Below are 18557 nucleotides of genomic sequence, written 5' to 3' on the forward strand. Positions count from 1 at the left end.
GCCCAGCAGCAGCCACAGCCCTCCCCCTCCCCCTTCACTCACACCACGATGGGCGACAACAACTTCCTGCACCTGGCGCGTCCGCTCGCCCCCGCCGCCGTCTCCTCCGGCGCCCCCAGCACCGCCCCCGTCGCCGTCACCGTCCAGCCGCAGGCCCTCTTCAGCATCCTCGACCACGCATCGCGACGCCCCGCCGAGCAGGAGCGCGTGATCGGCACCCTCCTGGGCACCCGCTCGGAAGATGGCACCGAGGTCGAGATCCGCAACTGCTACGCCGTCCCCCACACCGAAACCGCCGAGCAAGTCGAAGTCGACATGGACTACCAGAAGCGCATGCTCGAATTGCACCTGAAAGCCGCGCCCAAGGAGATCCTGATCGGGTGGTATGCGACCAGCAGCGAGCTCAACACCTTCTCCGCCCTCATCCAGAACTTCTATTCGCAGCAAGGCGAGGGCACCTTCCCACACCCCGCCGTCCACCTCACAGTCTCGACGATCGCTGGACAGGACGTCAAGGCGGACACCTACATCAGCGCGCCGATTGGCGTGACGGCAGAGCGTGCGGCGGATTCGTGTCTGTTCATTCCCGTACCGCACGAGATCAAGTACGGCGAGGCGGACAAGAGTGGGTTGGAGTTGATTGCTGGCGCGAGGGATAGAGAAGACCGGTCACAACTGCTGCAGACGGATATTGAGGTGCTGGAGCGGGCGATTGAGCAGGTGTTGGAAATGCTGGAGCGCGTGAGCAACTACGTGAGCAACGTGCTGGATGAGGAGGCCGAGCCCAGCAGTGCGTTGGGCCAGTTCTTGATGAACACGCTCAGTCTGGGACCCAAGGTGGATGCCGAGAGCATTGAGAAGGACTTGTACGTTGACAGTCTACCTTTCACGAATACATTGTGTACTGACCCTCGTTCACAGCAACAACCACGTCCAAGATGTCCTCCTCGTCTCCTACCTCGCCAACACCATCCGCACCCAAATCGACCTCTCGAACCGACTCGCAACCGCCGCCCTCACCATGGGCTCCGGAGAAAGCAACTCAAATGCCGAGCAAAAGGGCGACCGCAAGGGTGGCCAGCAGAATCAGCGATCAGGAGCTGGCCAAGGAGGCCGGCGGGGTGAGCAGTAGATTAAGGGGGTGTTTGCTACCGAGCTTGACTAGAATCAGTCGAGTTTGGTAGTTTGAGAAAAGACGAACGTGTGTTGTTACAATCGAGCATCGATATAGTTTACGTGTGAAATGGCGCCCAGCAGAGGTTGCCTTGATTGAACCATTTCCTGCGCCTATTCACCATCAATGCGTGCCCTGGGTATCTTGAAATGCTTTCCTAAACGCCGTCGCTAATCCAGAATCACCGTCTCGCTCATCTCCAAGAGGCACCGATCAAGTCGCAACCCTCTTCACCTTACTCCCCTCACCCTCATCCTCCGCCTTTCTCTTCTTCCGCCCACCACGCCCACGCCCCTTCTTCTTCAGCTCATTCTCCGCCCCACCAGCTTCCGCAATCCCAGCAAGTTCCGTAACACCTATCAACACCATCAGCAACCACGCCCTCCCCTCCTCAAAAAAGATATACAATACTCACCCTCCCTCCCAATCTCCTCAAAATCCACCATCTTCCTCTGGTTTTTAATCCACCGCTCCCTCGCCATCTGCTCCGCAACACGTCCCAGAAACGCCCCGTTCCGCCGCAGCACGAACCGGAAATCCTCCATCTTGATCTTCTGCCTTCTGCTATAAGACGCGCAGGTGGCGGCCGCGTGGCAGGTCTCGATGATGAAGTCGGTGAGGATCTCGTCGAGGACGGTCAGGGTTGTGGGGAGGGAGTGTTGTGGGTCCGGCGAGCCGAAGGAGAAGAGGAGTTCGCGCAGGTCGGTGTCGGCGAAGACTTGGCCTTTTTGGCGCGGGCGGGCGCGGGGTTCCGCCATGGTGGGAGTTGTGTTGTCGATGGGGATAGTTAGTTGTGGTGTTGCTTGTGAGGGGGACTGTTGGTAGAAGAGCGTCGTGGGGTGTTGTTGTCGCGTGGTGGTGGGCAAGTGAAGGTCAGAAAGTGACGTGAAGGCGGGAGCTTCCGTCGTTGAAGTCTTGGCATTGACATGTGGCTTCCAACATCCATCTCACTTCGAGAAACAACACAACAACTTCTGCCTGACCTCTGACAGCACGCGCGACGTACAACCGAACATTCAGGAACCCCAGAAGTAACCATTTTGAAGTCATATTTTCAGTTCGACCATGTTCGGCATCCTCAAATTCCAGACCTTCCTCCTGGTCGTCCTCCTTTTCATCTGCTCTTGCACCTATCTCCACGGCGTCTTCCCGGCCTGGCTGGACAGGAACAAGAGCGGGTACATTACCACCCCTACGGAATCTGCGTCATTGGATGTTGTTGGCTGACATTCAAGCAGTCCTCTCGGAACGTTCTGGCGGGCGGCGAGGGTTGGTGAGCGGCTGAGTCCATATGTCAGCCTGTGTTGTATAGCCATGGCGGTAAGTCGCGAGATGCTACCGAACACATCGTGCGGCCAGAGGATTCTGATGTTCGCTCAGGTCAGTCTGATGGTGGGCGAATGAGATGTCACAGGGCCATATTATCCAGTATCAGCGAAGGCGTCCGGGGAGTTCTATCAAGCCGTGGATCCACCACCACTTTCTTCGATCCGCGGTATCTTGCACATTATATCAACATCGAAATGGATACAGACCAACTCTCGACAAGTACTCGATCATCAGTCACAGCAACGCCGAACTCCGTGTGCAGTCGAGTGGCTGGAGAGGCGCTTTCTAACAAGCTTACTGTACTAGCTAGCTCTGGTGCCTGCCGGAGAGAAGACCATGATCCACCATACTGCCAGGGCAAAACTCTCGACCCTTCGGCCAAAGTCTCTAACACTGCATGTGCATGGATAGTCAAGCCTGGCTTCCACGTCTGTCGAACGCCTTCCTCAAGTGTGTACAATCCTGCGAACACTAGTATCAAGGGGCTCTTGCAGGATCAAGCGATGCCACGCGACAGCTCAATCCACAAGTTAATGACCAATTCTTATGTCTCGTCAGCTCCTCCAATTGAATCGCTTCGAGGTGAGTTGCGTCGAACTGACCATTGCAAAACAGATTGATGCGCCACATGCTTGATGGCCCAGCACGCAGGAGGTGGATCACACGCCCTGCAGTCTCGTCTCTCGACGTCGAGGTATTACGAACAGTGAACTATGATGTGAAAGCATGCCAGAAAGAGTGCGGCTATGCGACATCTTGTGCCAGCCCACGGTTCGACGATTCCGCTGATGCTCAGCAATCAGACCAAGTCCAGCCTCAGCATCGATATTACGGGCAAACCCATCTACCAGCCAACAGGACACAGCCGACTCGCAGCCTCAAGTCTCAAGCGAATGAGCTACTGCACGATTATTCAGATCTGTAACAGTCACTTCATGACACCATGCGGCTTGTCCCCCAACCCCAATGATGCACGGAAAACATCGGACCCCACCGTTCTCTTCTCTTCAGCCGCACGTCGGTCATTCAAGAAACAGCAAGATGCCAATCTACCGCCCTAACCGTGGAGATCTTGCCTGCAGTGAGGGTGGTCTGGGACATCGACATGTCGTACAAGAGTACTTACTTCCGACAGACACATGCAAGACGGACAATCGGCTCTCAGTCAGCGAGTTTCAAGCAGCGCTATCGCTGCAACAGGCAAAGGTAACGGCAATGTCGGTGGCGCAAAGCACCGTTCCTCCTGCACGACGGCACGGGACGAAAGCCAAAGTCCTGAGTTCATGAGATGGAAGGATTCGAGATTGGCTGTCTTGGGAAGCATTATGCGACATCACCTCCTAACCAACCTACGGAATGAGTAGCGCAGATGGTCTCGTCACTGACTGATGAAAAGCATCGAAGCCTGCCGTTGGCTTCTGCCGTGTTTTCGCAATGCCCAGATTATACAATCTTCGTGCCGACTTTGCGTTGAACGTCGGTCCTGAAAATGGCGATGGTCAACGAGTATCTTCGCTTTGATATAATGAATGGAGCGGATCGTGGCTTGCGAAGATGCAGCGCGTCAACAACGACATCGACCTCTTCCACCGGCATCAGAAGGACGCCGCCGACACCACCGGGCACGCATTCCATCTGCAGGAACAGACGAGTACACTTCGACGCCAGGAGCAGGTCTTCCAGGTCATCGTCTTCATCAGCATCGTTCATCGAATCACCTCAGCAACGACTGCCGTTCTCTGGAATGGAAAGCGACCGACCCAAGGTCATGGGCATCCATCACCTCAAGTTCGCCGTCTCCAATCTCGACGTTTCCATCGCTTGGTACGAGAGAGTCCTTGGCGGCCGTCGGGTGGCCGGGCTTGACCACACTCGTCTGGATGGCACACGTTTCGCGGCTATCCTGGAGATGGTCGACTGGGGTGGGATCTATCTTGAGCTACGGCAGACAGCTCCGCGTGCTGTCAAAGACAGAGGCTGGGATCCAGTGACGCTGACGGCAAAGGGGAAGGAGGACTTGGTGAAGTGGGTAGAGTGGTTGGAGAGATGGGGAACGATGCATAGTTCTGTGTTGGCGGGGAAGAGAGGGTGGATCCTGGTCTTTGAGGTGAATTAGAACCTGTTTCGAGTTAGACTGGGCTAACAGTGTAGCAGGACCCCGATGGTCGACGCTTTCGCATCTACACCCGAGAGGACCATGGTGGGAAGGAGAAACCCTCGAATGATGCATATTGGCTGGGCGAGTGTTCTTGATCGATTGTTCTGAGCGTGGTATGGGAGTTCTTTCGAGGTATGTTTGACTCCATTCAGGACGCTTGACCAGGAAGATGAATGATTGATGGGTGCAGCACAATTCCTTAGGATCCTATCGGCGCTACAGTGGGCATTGCAAGGTGAGTTGGTCGTTTAGCAAAGTCGAATTCCCAAAAGTTTCTCAATTTCATCGCTTCTTCCATCCAGCTCTGCCTTCCTTTCCAGCTTGTTGGCTGTTTTGTCGAATTTCCAATTTTCAGCTAATTTCCCACTGCCTTCGGTCGAGCTGATCAAAATAGCAGAGCCTGCCGATCGTGCTTCTAATCCTAGTCATGTGAATGTTCGAGTCGATGGAGTAGCATCTTCTCGATATGATACTCGAGACATACGACTTAGGCCCATGTTCGGGGCGTCAACCAATTACCTCCTCGTGTGGAAGGGTTGAGAACACTCGACCATACACACAGAACACAATTAACGCTCCGTCGTAACTATTTTGTAAGACCGGCCACTGGAATAGCTCGGTAGTCAGCGACAGCTTCCTTTCAGCTGGGGGGGCTCCAAAGGCACTGCCGTTCAGGTGAACCTACGCACGACTTTGCCGGATTCAAGCACCGCTCGGGCAAGGCTGACGAGTTGGGGACCCCATCCCAAATCGGGTACTGTTCTCCACGAAAACTACACGACGACACGGATCTGTCAGCCCTAACGCAACCACTTCTGCGGATAGATGAGCTGAAAGTCTCAATGGCTGGTCTTTAAAACAAGTAGTCTTCTTCTCTGACTTCATCGACACAGACTCTTGACTTTCGCACAATCTTGCGAGAATGGCGACCGAAACAACCTTCGACATTGTCATCGCCGGCGGCGGCACCGCGGGTTGTGCTCTGGCATCTCGACTCAAGCAAGGAAACAAGTCATTATCTATCGCCCTCATCGAGCGAGGATCCGACGACCATACCAACGAACTCGTCATGAACGCTTGGGGCCGAACACGGCTGGAAGGCGCTGGCCTCGATACACCATACCCAACTGTGCCTCAGAAGCACATGGATGACCGCGTGATCAAACTTCACGCTGGAAATGTGCTCTCTGGATCTAGCGCGGCGAATGCAGGGTTCTGGATGCGGCCGGATAGGAAAGATCTAGATCTCTGGGCTGGACATCTGGATGGCGAAGAGGGCAGTGAGCGCTGGACGTATCAAGGTCTTTTGCCCCATCTCAAGCGAATTGAGTCGCACTGGGACCGCGAGGGTAGTGATCGCGAAGCTCATGGATTTGATGGGCCGTTCAAGACGAGAACGAGTCCTGAGCTTCCGCTACGACAGCCTATTCACGATGGGCTTGTCTCGCTGGGTTTTGAAGATAATCCGGACAATCTGAATGGCACTCCGTTCGGGATTGGCAGGCATTGTGATAACTGGACTCCGCTGAGACAGCCAGCTGCAGCGGTTTATGATCTTTCGGGTGTGAGTGTCATCACGAATGCTACGATCCACAAGATCTTGCTCGAGAAGAAATACGGTCAAGATGTCAGGGCAACGGGCGTCCAACTCGTCGACGGAAGAAAGTTCCTCGCCTCGAAAGAAGTCGTCCTCAGCTGTGGCGCATATCGCACGCCTCAGATCTTATTGCTAAGCGGCATTGGTCCTGCAGAAGACCTCTTCCGTCACGGCATCGAAACCATCGTGGACAGTCCACACGTCGGCAAGACCTTCTTCGATCACTCCGGCATCTTCATCCCCTGGAAACTAGACAGCGCCGCAGCCGAAGCCGGGCTCGCCATGGGCCACCCGAAATACATGGCCAACCCGTCCTTCAAAGGAGCCACTCCAATCGACTGGATGACCATCGGCGCCCTAGATCCCTCCGCCCTTCAAAAGCAGCTACAAAAAGACTCCCCCACCGCCTCAATCTCACCCACTCATCCTTTACTGGCTCACCGAGCCCACTACTGGCTCGCAACAACCTACTACGCCTCCGGATCCATCTCCGGCGAAGGAATGCAAGAAATTCCCTTCGATGGGAACTACATCACCTTCAGCACGCTGAATTTCCTGCCCACGTCTCGCGGGACGATTACGTTATCTTCTTCGAATCCGCTCGATTACCCGGTATGTGATCCGAATTACTTCGCTACGGAACACGATCGCTTCGTCCTTAGAGAGGGAATCAGACAAATTCTCCGCCTCGCCCAATCCGAACCTCTACAGCCCTACCTCTCCCCAACAGACCAACTCGCTCCAACCAACTTCCCGCCCCTCTCCCTATCCACCACGGACGCCGACCTCGACGCCCGCGTCCGCCGCTCGGCCATAACGATCCATCACGGTATGGGCTCTGCGTCCATGGGGAAAGTCGTCGATGCGAAGCTGAGGGTGAAGGGGGTTAGGGGTTTGAGGGTTTGTGATGCGAGTGTTTTTCCTGGCCCGTTGAGTGCGACGCCGCAGGCGGTGGTTTATGCTGTTGCGGAGAGTTGTGCGGAGATGATGGTGGGGGAGTTGGCGTGAGGGGGTTAAGGGGGTGGGTTGTTGAAGGTTCTTTGTTGGACTGGGCCTGTCGTTTGTGGGGTGGAAAGGCTTTGTGCTTCGGTATGTCGGTTGCTGGTTCTTTGATATAAATATGACATTGCTGCTACTTGCTTTGTCTGAACAAAGCTCTTCCTCTCTCTCTTGGTGCCCACACTCGTTTCTTACACTCCTTCGTTTCCCTCGCTTCTGCACGTTGGCTTCCTACGGATAGCATTTTGAAGAGCAAACGTGAAGCTGTCAAATTAAAGGGGCGCAAGCCTGGCCCAGTAATATACGACTCTATGTTCTTTTTTTTCTCTGCGTAGCGCAATCGCTACACGCTTCCATACTACCTACCCTATCTATACACAACCCTCCTCACCTATACACCATCGAGAAATGTCTCGACGGTCGTTAAGATTCTACATTTCGAAGCCTCTCCTGAGCCTGGGCTGGCATCCTACCTCGAACCGGCAAAGCTAGTGAATGTCGAGCAGAATGGAGACTGTCGCGACTTGGAACGGCGCGCTCGTCGAGTCACTCGCCGCGAGTGAATGTTCGTTTCCAAGGCGACGCCTGCGCGTGTGATGTGTCGGGGGTTGGGCGTCGTCGTTTGCCTACTTGTAGACTTTTCGACGGCGGCTTGAGGGTGGATGTTCAGCAACCCAACCCCAACCCCAACCCCAGACCAGAACAACTTCTCGCCAGAACTGTCGTCGCAACGCTCACACAACACCGGGTTCAAGTTGGCCTCACGCAAAGCGCCAAAATGTCGACCAACTCAAACCGCCCCAACACCAAGACTGTCCCGACGCCTTTCGGCGCCCTCTTCAAGTTACCTGTAGAACTCCGTCTCAATGTATGGGAACTGGTAGTCTACAGCGCCCAAGAAGGCGAGGTCAACTACCATCAGACCTGCTATCACCGTTACAGCCTGCCATACCTCTCCAAGGCGATCCAAGCCGAAATCAAGACCTTGGTCGAGAAGGCTGGCGGCAGCTGCTGCAAACACATCGTTTTCCGCATCACCTTGCCAACCTTCGAGGAGATGCCCGAGCGAGAGCACCGCATGAAACTGCTCTCTTCGATCCAGGAGCGGGATGGTCTGAGCGGTGATGGCGGCCACGATATCTCGCAGGCGAACGTCCTCGTCTTTGAGACTGGTCACCTTGGCGACGACGCTCCTGACACCGTCGTCTGCTACCTCGAGCGCGGCACCGACTGTATCTCGTACGACATTCTGGGTGGCACTGCGGCGCGCTACGAGGCTGTGGGGGAGGAACTGCTCAAGGCGTTGACTCGTGCAAAGAACGCTCTGACGAATAACATTCCAGTTGCGGCCACTGCTGGTATGGAGGACGGCGAGGAGACTTCAGGTTTGAGCAAGGCCCAGGTGCAACACGATGCAATGACGTACCTGGCAGAGCGTGTGCGGATTGCGGTCTGTGAGGAGATCGAGGAGTTGCCTGAGCCGAGACTCCTGGGACCGTAGCCAGGGGGAAGGAAGAAGCAGTGAGGCATGTATTCTTAGTCGAGGATTCAAGGGCTGTTTCGGATGCTAATTCGGCTGTATCAGGAGTTGAGCACAAGAGGAGCAGGTTGATAGAGATCGAGAAGATGAACGAAAAGGGGTGTCAGCGATTGGAGTTTTTTGGCCAAGGAGATTGTTGGATAGAACGGCTGATCATGATGAGGAGAGATCGTAGACTGACAACGCTTGCGCTTTCTGAGATTCAAATGTCTGGTTCCTTTCCATATACTCTGTCATATCAGTAGGAGCTGTAGTAGCCACCATTGACCCCCGCTCTGCTCCAACAGCTTCTCCATTGCGCCTAACGATCTTGTGGCCTGGAAGTCAACAGCAACGCCTGACAAATGCCGAAACAGCATTTGTAATGGTGAAGTCAAGAAAAGAAAGGGATCACGCCAGGGCTGACTTTTATACCCTCCCCTCACGTTAAACCCGGGCCCAGTGGCATCTACTCATTGTCCAGAGTCCGAGAGCTAGGTCTCAGCGTGAGGGTACTAGACGCAGGCTCGGGAGAAGGTGGAGCCTGGTCTTGGTGCTTTGATCTACAATCACAGGCGCTGGCCCCAAAGCACTGGCCCTCCGGCAGGAATCGGTATCCAGGCTGTAAGAGCATTGAGTACTACCCTCGACCTTGACGCTAATGAAGACTAGGTCGCTTCGACTCCGAAAGCTACACCTATGGCTTTTCGTTTTCACAACAAGTCCTCGACGAGTGGACGTGGACTGAGTATTTTCCTCCTCAGCCTGAGACGCTCAAGTATGCACAATACCTAACTGGCAAGTTCGATCTTCGCAAATGATGAGTGGATGGGGCATGTCCTGGAGTGCTTGAAAGGGATGTTGGCGAACGAAGTGGATGGCTGGATGACGGGCTTAAACAAGAATGTCAAGGGGAAGCAGAAGAGGATCATGGCGAGGTACAATGGGCCGGCGGAAGGGTATCTAAAGAGAGTGAATCATGTGTCGGAAATGAATTATGCGGACCTGACCTTGAGGAAGTAAGTCCGTTGCTGTAAGGTATCAGTATCGCTATATGCACAATTAAAGCTTCGACTTCGGCCCGGCCTCTTTCTTGACTCTGTCCTTCAGCAGCCGTCTCAGAATCTTTCCGCTGGCGCTCTTTGGGATCTCGTCGATGAATCTCACACCGCCTCGTAGTCGTTTGTGATGGGCGACTTTGCTCGCTGTCCAGTCCATGATATCTTGTGCGTCAGCTTCTGTCTCTTTCGTTGGCATGCCAGTCTCCTTGTCCCCGGCTTCCTTGCCTTTCTTGGCGTGCACGATGTATGCTCTGGGTACTTCAGTGTGCTGTTCGGGATCTTCGACGCCAATTACTGCGATATCGTTGACCAAGGGATGGTCCATGAGCTTTCCCTCAAGCTGCACAACTCGTTAGCCTTCTGCCCTCCCCTTAACAAGGACTGGACGACTTACTTCTGCAGGAGCAACTTGAAAGCCCTTGTACTTGATCAGCTCCTTGACTCTATCCGTAATGTAGAAATTATGCTTCTCGTCCTGGAATCCGACGTCGCCAGTTTTGAAATACCGGGTTCCATCCGCTACAGTGATGGCGTTATCAGTGGCCGTCTGATTCTTCCAGTAACCTTGGAAGACATTTGGTCCAGCCATCCAAAGTTCTCCTGCTTGTCCTGGCGGAAGCTCTTGACCATCTTCAGACATGTACTTCGCCGTCATGTTGGGAAAGATTTTGCCCACGCTGCCTACTGAGCTATACCACTCATCCCACGGCTGGGTGTGGGTCATTGGCGAGGTCTCAGAAAGGCCATAGGCTTGGTTGATCTTGATGTTGAGCTTCTTGTATACCGTGTCGACCAGTTCCTGTGTGAGTGGAGCGGCACCAGATGTGATCATCTTGACACTGCTGAGATCATAATTCTTGACGATCTCGTCTCTGGCCAGGCGAACGATGACAGGCGGGGCGACATAGATGAATGTGATCTTGTGTTTTTGTATGCTTTCGAGGAAGAGCTTCAGATCGAAACCTGGCATAACCACCAGTTCGATCCCTCGGTGGAGCGGTTGGTGAACCAGGCCCGTCAGACCGTAGATGTGGAAGAACGGAAGGACGCCTAAAATCTTGTCCTTGTCTGAGTTGTAATAGGTTCCAACAGAGCCGCGAATCTGACAGAGGTCTGCAATGACATTACTGTGAGACAGCATCACTCCCTTGGGAAGACCGGTCGTGCCCGAGGAGTAGACCAGAAAAGCCAGGTCAGTGGACGGACTCGCCGGCTTTCTTCTTGGATAGTTACCCGAAGTCTTCTTCAACTGTGTCCAATGCTTGAACTGCCCACTGTCATATACGTCTGCGCCTAATACAAGGATTCGAAATTTGGGGATGTTGGCCTTCGCCGCAGCCTTCAGCGCAGCTGATAAGAACGACTTCGTGGTGACGATGGCTTTGCTGCCGGAATTCGAGAGTTGGAAAGCAAGTTCATCGGGAGAATAGCCGGGGTTCGCAGGCGACACGATGCCTCCTGCGTAGAAAGTTCCAAAGATTACTGGCCCGACGTCAATGTCGTTGGGAGCATAGATATTCAGGACATCGTTCTGTTGCCAATCCCATGCTTGCTGCAAGCCTTCGCCGAAAGCTGTGGCTTTGTGTAAGACATCCGTGAACGTGTATTTGCGATCGCCAGTACACGCCCGATAAATCACTGTGCTTGTCAGTGTGGTGCTCGTCTCAAATACAGCATTGGAACTCACCCTGGTCGTCTGCAAATCCCTTGTTACTTCGCTCGAAGAGGAAGGTCCAGAGATCAACATCCGGAATCTCGACATCTGCAAAGGAGGATTTGGTCGGCATTTCGCTATTTCGTCCTCGCAGTTCGATGTCGAGTCGTTGTGCGTCGCCCCGTCAATTCCTGGTCCGACGCTGTTGGAGAGCTTGGAGGAGCGACTTATCGCAATAGATATTGGCGGTGCACCTTGACTTCTTATACTAAACCTTACGCCAATGTCATGCCTGTATGGATCCTCCTGGATGCCGGCGATATCGCGTCGACGGACGAAACTCGCAGTGGGTAATTATTGTGTCTTAGATGATGGCCGAGAGATCTCCAGCATTGCTCCACGGGGGATCGATGGAGTCTCCAGAACCCCAGCCACTGATCCGCCAACGGCAGGCGTCGGCCCAATGGAAAGACGAATCGGAAGGTCACATGTTGTCAACGCTGTGACGTGCTTCAAGTCGCGATAAACAATCCCTCCCTTCATTCTTACTCTCAGACCTGAACTGAATGCTCAACTTGAATGCAGGCTCGACGGGCTGGTTCCAATCCGCATCAACAACGAGCAGAAGAGGCTCAATCTCCTGCACAACACGTTCGTTGAGCCCAGACCAATATGGCGTACGATTACTTCAAAAGGGATAAGTTCGGAGTACTATATGTACAGGAAGCTCGCAAATCGAAGAGATATGACTGAAAGCATGCAAAGTTGGCCCACTACGATGAACAAGTTTTCTGGGAATTATAAACACCAGAAAGCTCTCGACCGGGACAGATTGTGCTGATACCATGAAGTATCGTTCATGACCGCAAGGAACACATCGCTCGGTACGATATGCCCAAATCTTTCATTGTCAACAGAGGATCTTTTCGCCATTTCCATCAAGTCCTTCACGATGAAAGCTAGAACACGACAGACGCTCTCTAGGAAATCCTCCTCTGGGTGAACCCTTCTGTCTTCCAAGAAGATTCGCATCCGAGCCTTGACGGGTGCATGCTCCGGATCCGATGTTGCGGTGCTCGAGGAAGATGCGTTGTTTTCGTTTCCGAGGAAGCGGCTCTTGAGATCTTCTGCCAGAGTAAAATTGTACTCTTTACCTGGTTGTGGGTCGTTGGATCCATCTGGGAAGAGCAGGCGCGTGGCGGTCGCCGGACTCTCATGGGGATGCTCGTGCAGATAAGGCACGATGCTATACTCGAGAAAGCTCAAAAGAATTTGGTTGGTCAAGTCGACGCTGGCAGACCACCACTTTTCAAGGCCTTCCTTGACAGAAGTATCTCCCTCGTTGAGATTTAGGAACGGATCACTCTCTGGCTGCAATGGGTCCTGCGATAGATGATCTTTGACGGCATCGACATCCGCTCTTGACAAGACGTATTCGCCAGAGGCATATGGCCCGAGCAGTTCAGCGTCTCCGGGTTTCTCGTCCGCGAACAATGTCTTCACGCGATGTCGCTGCGAGAAGTCGAATCCATCTCGTAACTGCCTGTGAAACCGCTGTACAGGAGTCTCGAATCTCCGAAGCGTTTGTTGGCCTTCGCCTTCAAATTGCATTGTCGTAAAATTAGTATGACTTCCGAAGAACAGGAAGCTTCTTGCGTGTTTCTTTTACTGATCAAACCCGAAGCGTCCAAACTGGTATTCAGCATCTCTTATGGTCAACCAGACACCGCGACCGTCTTCGCCGACCATGTCTCGTTGGTCTGCTCGATGGAACTTCAGGCGACTGACAAAGTCCTTGGCCGTGTCAAAGTCGACAAGTCCGATGGTTGAAAAGTGGTATGGCAGGTCGATAGGCACTTCCGCTTCTTGAACCTCCTCTCCGCCACGACTGTCAATCCAACCCCAATCATAACGATTGATGACAAAAACGCCTTCGCGAGCAGTGTCATTATCTTTGAAAGTGCTCCCACTGTCTCGCTCATAAGGGGAACCCGAAACTCGAAGGATCTTGTCTACTTCGAAGGCTGGATCGAGGCTGTGGTGTGATGCGAAGTATGCCACTATCTGCATATTGTCTCCATACTTGCCGATCAAGGCGTATATATTCCAGGTCCCGATGAGAGCAGGCAAATTAAAGGCGGCTTCATGGCGTCGAATTGTGCCACCAGGAATGGGCTCTTGGGGTAAAGGGAGACCTCCCACCTTGTCGGATGATGCTCCGTGATAGATGTTGTGCAATGCACCATAGCACAGGTGTCCCGAGTGAATCTCGAACGTAGCCAGTGGCATGATCTGAGTTGTTGGTGTAGCCATGAGGGCTTTGTCAGTTGTGTGGCATGTGAACTGGGCTCAAGACAGGTATTTCACGGAGCACATGTCTCGATGAAAGACATGTCCTGTTTATCTTCCATGTTGGCCATTCATTCACAGCTGCTCATTGCGAAAGCGAAGCAGGCATCACCGCGAGAGCCTAGCGGCAAGGCTGTAGGGCTACTTGTAAAAGGTATGAGATCTTCGTAGCGATTGCCAGGTCACATGCGACGCACTGAGATTTGCACCAGCTCTGGAGCCGTCTTGTGTATGTACAGTCATGGCAGCATGCTCATCAAGAAAGGAGCTTCGAACTTGTTTGAACTACGGTGCCCTGTATGAATACCGACCACGCTTACTTCAGCTACGGAATACTTCTCCTCGCAGCTGAAGAGGTATTCTTCTCCAGGTTGTCTCGCTCCTTCTTCCTCTTCTTTTTATCTATTTCAATAAATGCCATCAGCATTCGTCAGCTCTTTGCACGCTTATGTCCGGCACTGCGCAAGTTGGTCCATCTGCATCACAGGAATGGCAATCTCGTCCGCGTTTCCCCAGTACTTCTCACTCCAGTCAGATTCAGTGACAAGATCTCCAGTCTTTTACCATTCTCGGTTTGGCAATTCTGAGAGTAATGCTACTAATCATTATCAGCAAGCGACAATGCTGTAGATCTTCGCTTTCGCATCTTGTCAATCGCGGCTGCGTACAGCTGGCCCAATAGTTCTAAGGAAATGCAGCGGCACTGCTATATCCATGCCCTCAGCTGAAATCACTAGCCTCAACATTTACGGAGCCGAAAGTCCAGCCGCGATTCAAAAGCTGCGCTGTGCCCGCAAGTGACGGTGGACAGACATCGTCCAGTCGACCAAGATGGGTGAAATCGACTTCAAGAAAGAGCGCACCGTCCTTGGTGGACCGTACACCTTGTTCGGCGGGTCCTTGATTGGTGAATTCTTAGATGGGCAAGATCTTGATGCAACGTAAGTTGGGTTCAACAGCATTTACCACGCATGGCTGATAACGAGCAAAGGTTTCTCGTTCGCATCAGAATGCCCGCAAAACATCCGTTGTCCGCCCTCGGCAAGAAACATCCCATCGTACGCCTCGAGCAAGGCCTCCTTCCTACCTGCTCGCTGACGTTGGGGTTAGGTACCGCCTCTGCATGTACATTTCGATCAAACCGAGTGTTTCAAAGTGCTCCAAGGGAAATTTGGCGTCACAGCAGGTTGGGATCAAAAAGACCATATCCTCACTCCGGAGATGGCACCCTTCGAAGTCCCACCCATGCTGCCTCATACGCCGTGGCCAGTAGCTTGCGAAGAAGACATTGTAATTCTGGCTTGGGGACATCCTACTGGAACGCCGAAGCCACTGAGCACGGAGTTCTTTCAACAGCTCTTCCTCTATATGCACGACATGTTTGAGACCAAAAAGTCGCCAGACTTGCTCCAGGTGATGCTCATGCAGTACGTGACTATATTCACATGAGTTGCACACTGTCGCTGACCGATCTTTCTAGACATGACACAAATTCGGCCGGAGTGATATTTCCAAGCTTAAGCTTCCTAGGTCCGTTGCGCTGGTGGGTTCCATGGCATATGGAAGGCGCCTTGTCTGCCCTGGCGAAATTGCTTGGCTACAGCAAAGAGATGCCACAGTACCTGAAGAAGCAATGATACCGATCGAGACGGGATTTAAGTTGTCAAACAATTGACCTGGCCAGCATTCACATAGCAAGCCATACTTATTAATGCCAGCCCTCCTCTGTTGATCACGGTTCCAAAGCACCAGCCAGAAATTCAGCATGCCAACGCTAGACGGCCTCCACATCACCATCGTACAGGGTGGATTTGAGATGCCAGAATACCCTGATGATGCCGCCACCCGAACAGAGAGCTCTCGCAGTGTGCTTGTCGAGATCCACAGCGGACCCTTCGCAATCCAGATCCGTTTGCCAGGCTGGATGCCGCTGCTCGGAAACTTTGTTGTCGCGAACTTCATCATCGACGGACACGAAACCCACGACATGATCCTCTCCCCTCCTGGACAGCTCAACGACATCCTTGGACTGAGTAACGAAAAAGTCCTCGTTCCGATGTCCTTCCATCATCTGACTGCCAACGTCGACGGTAGCGACCTCTCCGAATACACCAACGAGCAGCTCGGTAGCATCTGGGTCCGACTGAGGCACGCCAAATTCAACTACGGCGCTCCAGTCCAAGGTCCATCAGACGTCCTCTGGATCCTGCCACCTCGTGTCACTGCAGAAGCATTGAAAGAGAAGGGTCTCTCGCACGCTGTCCTGGCTGACTCAGGCACGGCCCTGCAAGAGCCTTGCGCGAGACCACCGTACGAGTACGTCGGAGGCGAGAGAGACACCTATCTCTTTCGATTCAAGTATCGCAGCCGGCGGGCATTGGAGGAGATCGGTATCGTCGAGCGTACTGCGCAGGAAGGAGAGATCAGGGCAGTTGCTGTGCCTCATGTGCCCGCAGCGGAGACCGAGAAGTCAGGTGTTGGAGGGCAGAGGCCGCCGGGGCGTGGATTGTATCCTGGAATGGAGTAGCATCGCATACACTTGGAGTGAAGAGACTTACTCATCGTGTGACTGCGAAGCTGGCTCTATGAGAGAATTCCTGCTTCTACTTTTCAAACAACACACAATGAAACGCTTCTTGGCTTGCTTGAATCCATACAGAACTAACATGCAACCTCCACCAGTGAGTAGAGTTCCCCTCTAGAAAATTGAACATATAGTCCGCCTTCAACTGCAGATTCTCGACCGCTGTAGCCAGTCTTCAGCTGAAGCTGTGAACGCCACCTAAAAGCTTGTTGAAGCTATACATAAATCGCAGCTGCTCGAAAGCCTCGAATTTCATCTCGAGAACAAGAGCAAGACCCAACCGCGCATGGTTCTCCTTGTTGTGATTCAGATTCTGGACGACCTTCTAGTAGAATGGTTCTTTTTATTGCCACGATGACGCTCTGGCCATCATCAGCAGCAAATGTGAGTGAATGTTTCCGCTGGGCCCGTTCCTATTGCTTCATTAGCGCCAAGCCTCTCGCTCTACCCGCTGCTGAACTTCACCTCGTGCCTGTTGATGCATTATGCATGGCGCTCTTGAAGTGTTACCATACCGAACACGTGGGCTATAGTTGACTTGACATTGAGAGGACCGGCCAGCGTTCTCATTTCCCTGTCCGGATCCGAGGCTGAGGCCATCATTCAAGTCTCATGATGCCGAGGATTGATCATGTCATAGGGAGTGGTATGATGGCCAAGGGAACTGGTGTTGGCATGTGTCAAAGTCAGAAGAGAACGCCAGCATCCTCATGTTGAACGTGAAGAGCAGGTCAGCGTCGAGACCTCTGCGGCGTCAGCCACAGTTCTTGTAACGAATGCAGGGTCAAAGTCACAGCATGGGGGATTTTCTTTACAATCGTCGGGGCTTTCTAGAAGACGTTGATTGAATGACTTGCGTGGCATTCGTTAGGGTGGGGAGATGATGGCTCAAAAAGCCGAACTGCCCCGGACATGACCTACCCATTATTCGGTCTCGCCGGAAATGTCTTCCATCATGGGAGTTGTAAACGAAGACACAGGAGGTATGAAAGTCGAGTAAATGATCTACCAAGTTTCACATGGTTTTGATATCCAATATGACCCCTGTCGCCAATTTCACCCCTTTACTCCTACGCAGCCGCCTCAGGTGCAGCCTCTGCCTCTGCCACACGCTTGTAGGAACCGTAATTATTGTACTGGCTCGTTGTTAGCTCGTATTCTAGCCTTCTAGAGGCCTAGGTAACTCCACGTGCCTTGCCGTAGCCCGAGGGCGGTGGCGGCGGTGCATAACTGCCACATTTCGTCAGTATCACCTTTTGATCGACGGAGAGCATTTTCGGGGCTAACATACGAGCCGTAGTTTCCATATCTTTCATTGACAAGTCAGCTAAATCGTCCTATGAGGAGCAGTTGATCAAACGAACTTTCCGTAACTGCGGTCGGGGTAAGCATGGGTCAATATTGAGTGGGCATTAAGAGCGTTGTGTGCACTTACTTCCCATAGTTGACAGCTTCAGGCTGTGCCTCTGCTTCTGGCTCAGCGACTGGGGCGGCCATGATACCCATCGAGAGCGCCAGAGCGAGGAGGGCGTAGAAGGTCTTCATCTTGGGATCGATTTGATTGAGAATTTATTTGATTGATGAAGTAGCTGTTTCGGACAATAATGTCTTTCACAGAGCTGCTGTGCTGAAAGACTGGTCCCAGCTTGGGGGAAATACCTTCTTATGTTCGTGACACTTCTGTCCCGCTTCCATCATCGACCACGGAAAGCATGTCACCATGGCTTGGAATAGTGTGAGCTGATGTGACCGAAGAGAGTTCCATGGCATCATTCCTCGTCTCGTTCCACGCTTGATTACAGACATGCATCAGCCCAACATTCGCAGCTGCTCGGGCCAGTCGGTGGACTCTGGACGAGATGGTGTGAATGGTCAACCTCGTAACACGTGTGTTCCCATGATCAAGTTCGTATTGGACTATGACCAATTCCAGATGGTATCGAATAGGCGATGGTGGCGGGACCAGATCGTGGAGAAATGTATGGAGTAACGTCAGCAAGACACAGAGAATTTCAGCTCTCCTGAGCTCTGAGCTTCGCAGTAGCTTCGACGCCTCGTATTGAATCCAATGCATGGCGCGCCCGAACGCACACCATGTGGCTGTGAGGGTGTACGACCGATTCTAGAGCCCCT

The 18557-nt window shown here is 53.0% G+C and overlaps 11 protein-coding genes across 11 annotated transcripts; 7 read left to right on the plus strand and 4 right to left on the minus strand.

Moving 5' to 3' along the window:
• Nucleotides 1–48: 48 nt before the first annotated feature.
• M409DRAFT_70807 (uncharacterized protein) lies at nucleotides 49–1132 on the plus strand (the record flags this gene model as incomplete). Its single annotated transcript, XM_033818903.1, has 2 exons — nucleotides 49–866; nucleotides 922–1132. 2 exons carry the CDS (start codon nucleotides 49–51, stop codon nucleotides 1130–1132), a joined length of 1029 nt encoding a protein of 342 aa, XP_033660636.1.
• Nucleotides 1133–1387: 255 nt separating this feature from the next.
• M409DRAFT_29752 (uncharacterized protein) lies at nucleotides 1388–1932 on the minus strand (the record flags this gene model as incomplete). Its single annotated transcript, XM_033809607.1, has 2 exons — nucleotides 1388–1530; nucleotides 1590–1932. The coding sequence occupies 2 exons, from the start codon at nucleotides 1930–1932 to the stop codon at nucleotides 1388–1390; spliced, it is 486 nt and encodes a 161-aa protein (XP_033660637.1).
• A 307-nt stretch (nucleotides 1933–2239) lies between these two features.
• On the plus strand, nucleotides 2240–2578 carry M409DRAFT_29753 (uncharacterized protein; the record flags this gene model as incomplete). The annotated part of the gene is made up of 3 exons (XM_033809608.1): nucleotides 2240–2352; nucleotides 2413–2494; nucleotides 2555–2578. The coding sequence occupies 3 exons, from the start codon at nucleotides 2240–2242 to the stop codon at nucleotides 2576–2578; spliced, it is 219 nt and encodes a 72-aa protein (XP_033660638.1).
• Nucleotides 2579–4057: 1479 nt separating this feature from the next.
• Nucleotides 4058–4756, plus strand: M409DRAFT_29754 (uncharacterized protein; the record flags this gene model as incomplete). Its single annotated transcript, XM_033809609.1, has 3 exons — nucleotides 4058–4207; nucleotides 4269–4610; nucleotides 4658–4756. The coding sequence occupies 3 exons, from the start codon at nucleotides 4058–4060 to the stop codon at nucleotides 4754–4756; spliced, it is 591 nt and encodes a 196-aa protein (XP_033660639.1).
• An 827-nt stretch (nucleotides 4757–5583) lies between these two features.
• On the plus strand, nucleotides 5584–7266 carry M409DRAFT_60526 (GMC oxidoreductase; the record flags this gene model as incomplete). Its single annotated transcript, XM_033814508.1, has 1 exon — nucleotides 5584–7266. One exon carries the CDS (start codon nucleotides 5584–5586, stop codon nucleotides 7264–7266), a length of 1683 nt encoding a protein of 560 aa, XP_033660640.1.
• Nucleotides 7267–8035: 769 nt separating this feature from the next.
• On the plus strand, nucleotides 8036–9597 carry M409DRAFT_29756 (uncharacterized protein; the record flags this gene model as incomplete). The annotated part of the gene is made up of 3 exons (XM_033809610.1): nucleotides 8036–8754; nucleotides 9240–9400; nucleotides 9449–9597. 3 exons carry the CDS (start codon nucleotides 8036–8038, stop codon nucleotides 9595–9597), a joined length of 1029 nt encoding a protein of 342 aa, XP_033660641.1.
• A 241-nt stretch (nucleotides 9598–9838) lies between these two features.
• On the minus strand, nucleotides 9839–11624 carry M409DRAFT_29757 (uncharacterized protein; the record flags this gene model as incomplete). Its single annotated transcript, XM_033809611.1, has 3 exons — nucleotides 9839–10177; nucleotides 10232–11475; nucleotides 11525–11624. 3 exons carry the CDS (start codon nucleotides 11622–11624, stop codon nucleotides 9839–9841), a joined length of 1683 nt encoding a protein of 560 aa, XP_033660642.1.
• A 665-nt stretch (nucleotides 11625–12289) lies between these two features.
• M409DRAFT_60529 (uncharacterized protein) lies at nucleotides 12290–13804 on the minus strand (the record flags this gene model as incomplete). The annotated part of the gene is made up of 2 exons (XM_033814509.1): nucleotides 12290–13034; nucleotides 13170–13804. 2 exons carry the CDS (start codon nucleotides 13802–13804, stop codon nucleotides 12290–12292), a joined length of 1380 nt encoding a protein of 459 aa, XP_033660643.1.
• An 867-nt stretch (nucleotides 13805–14671) lies between these two features.
• M409DRAFT_29760 (uncharacterized protein) lies at nucleotides 14672–15477 on the plus strand (the record flags this gene model as incomplete). The annotated part of the gene is made up of 4 exons (XM_033809612.1): nucleotides 14672–14781; nucleotides 14832–14898; nucleotides 14951–15267; nucleotides 15321–15477. The coding sequence occupies 4 exons, from the start codon at nucleotides 14672–14674 to the stop codon at nucleotides 15475–15477; spliced, it is 651 nt and encodes a 216-aa protein (XP_033660644.1).
• A 128-nt stretch (nucleotides 15478–15605) lies between these two features.
• On the plus strand, nucleotides 15606–17197 carry M409DRAFT_29761 (uncharacterized protein; the record flags this gene model as incomplete). Its single annotated transcript, XM_033809613.1, has 2 exons — nucleotides 15606–16348; nucleotides 17065–17197. 2 exons carry the CDS (start codon nucleotides 15606–15608, stop codon nucleotides 17195–17197), a joined length of 876 nt encoding a protein of 291 aa, XP_033660645.1.
• Nucleotides 17198–17494: 297 nt separating this feature from the next.
• On the minus strand, nucleotides 17495–17969 carry M409DRAFT_29762 (uncharacterized protein; the record flags this gene model as incomplete). Its single annotated transcript, XM_033809614.1, has 5 exons — nucleotides 17495–17560; nucleotides 17609–17654; nucleotides 17716–17733; nucleotides 17789–17797; nucleotides 17860–17969. The coding sequence occupies 5 exons, from the start codon at nucleotides 17967–17969 to the stop codon at nucleotides 17495–17497; spliced, it is 249 nt and encodes an 82-aa protein (XP_033660646.1).
• Between the last annotated feature and the right edge of the window lie 588 nt (nucleotides 17970–18557).

Source organism: Zasmidium cellare, assembly GCF_010093935.1.
Source record: "Zasmidium cellare ATCC 36951 unplaced genomic scaffold M409scaffold_55, whole genome shotgun sequence".
Taxonomy (NCBI): Eukaryota; Fungi; Ascomycota; class Dothideomycetes; order Mycosphaerellales; family Mycosphaerellaceae; genus Zasmidium; species Zasmidium cellare.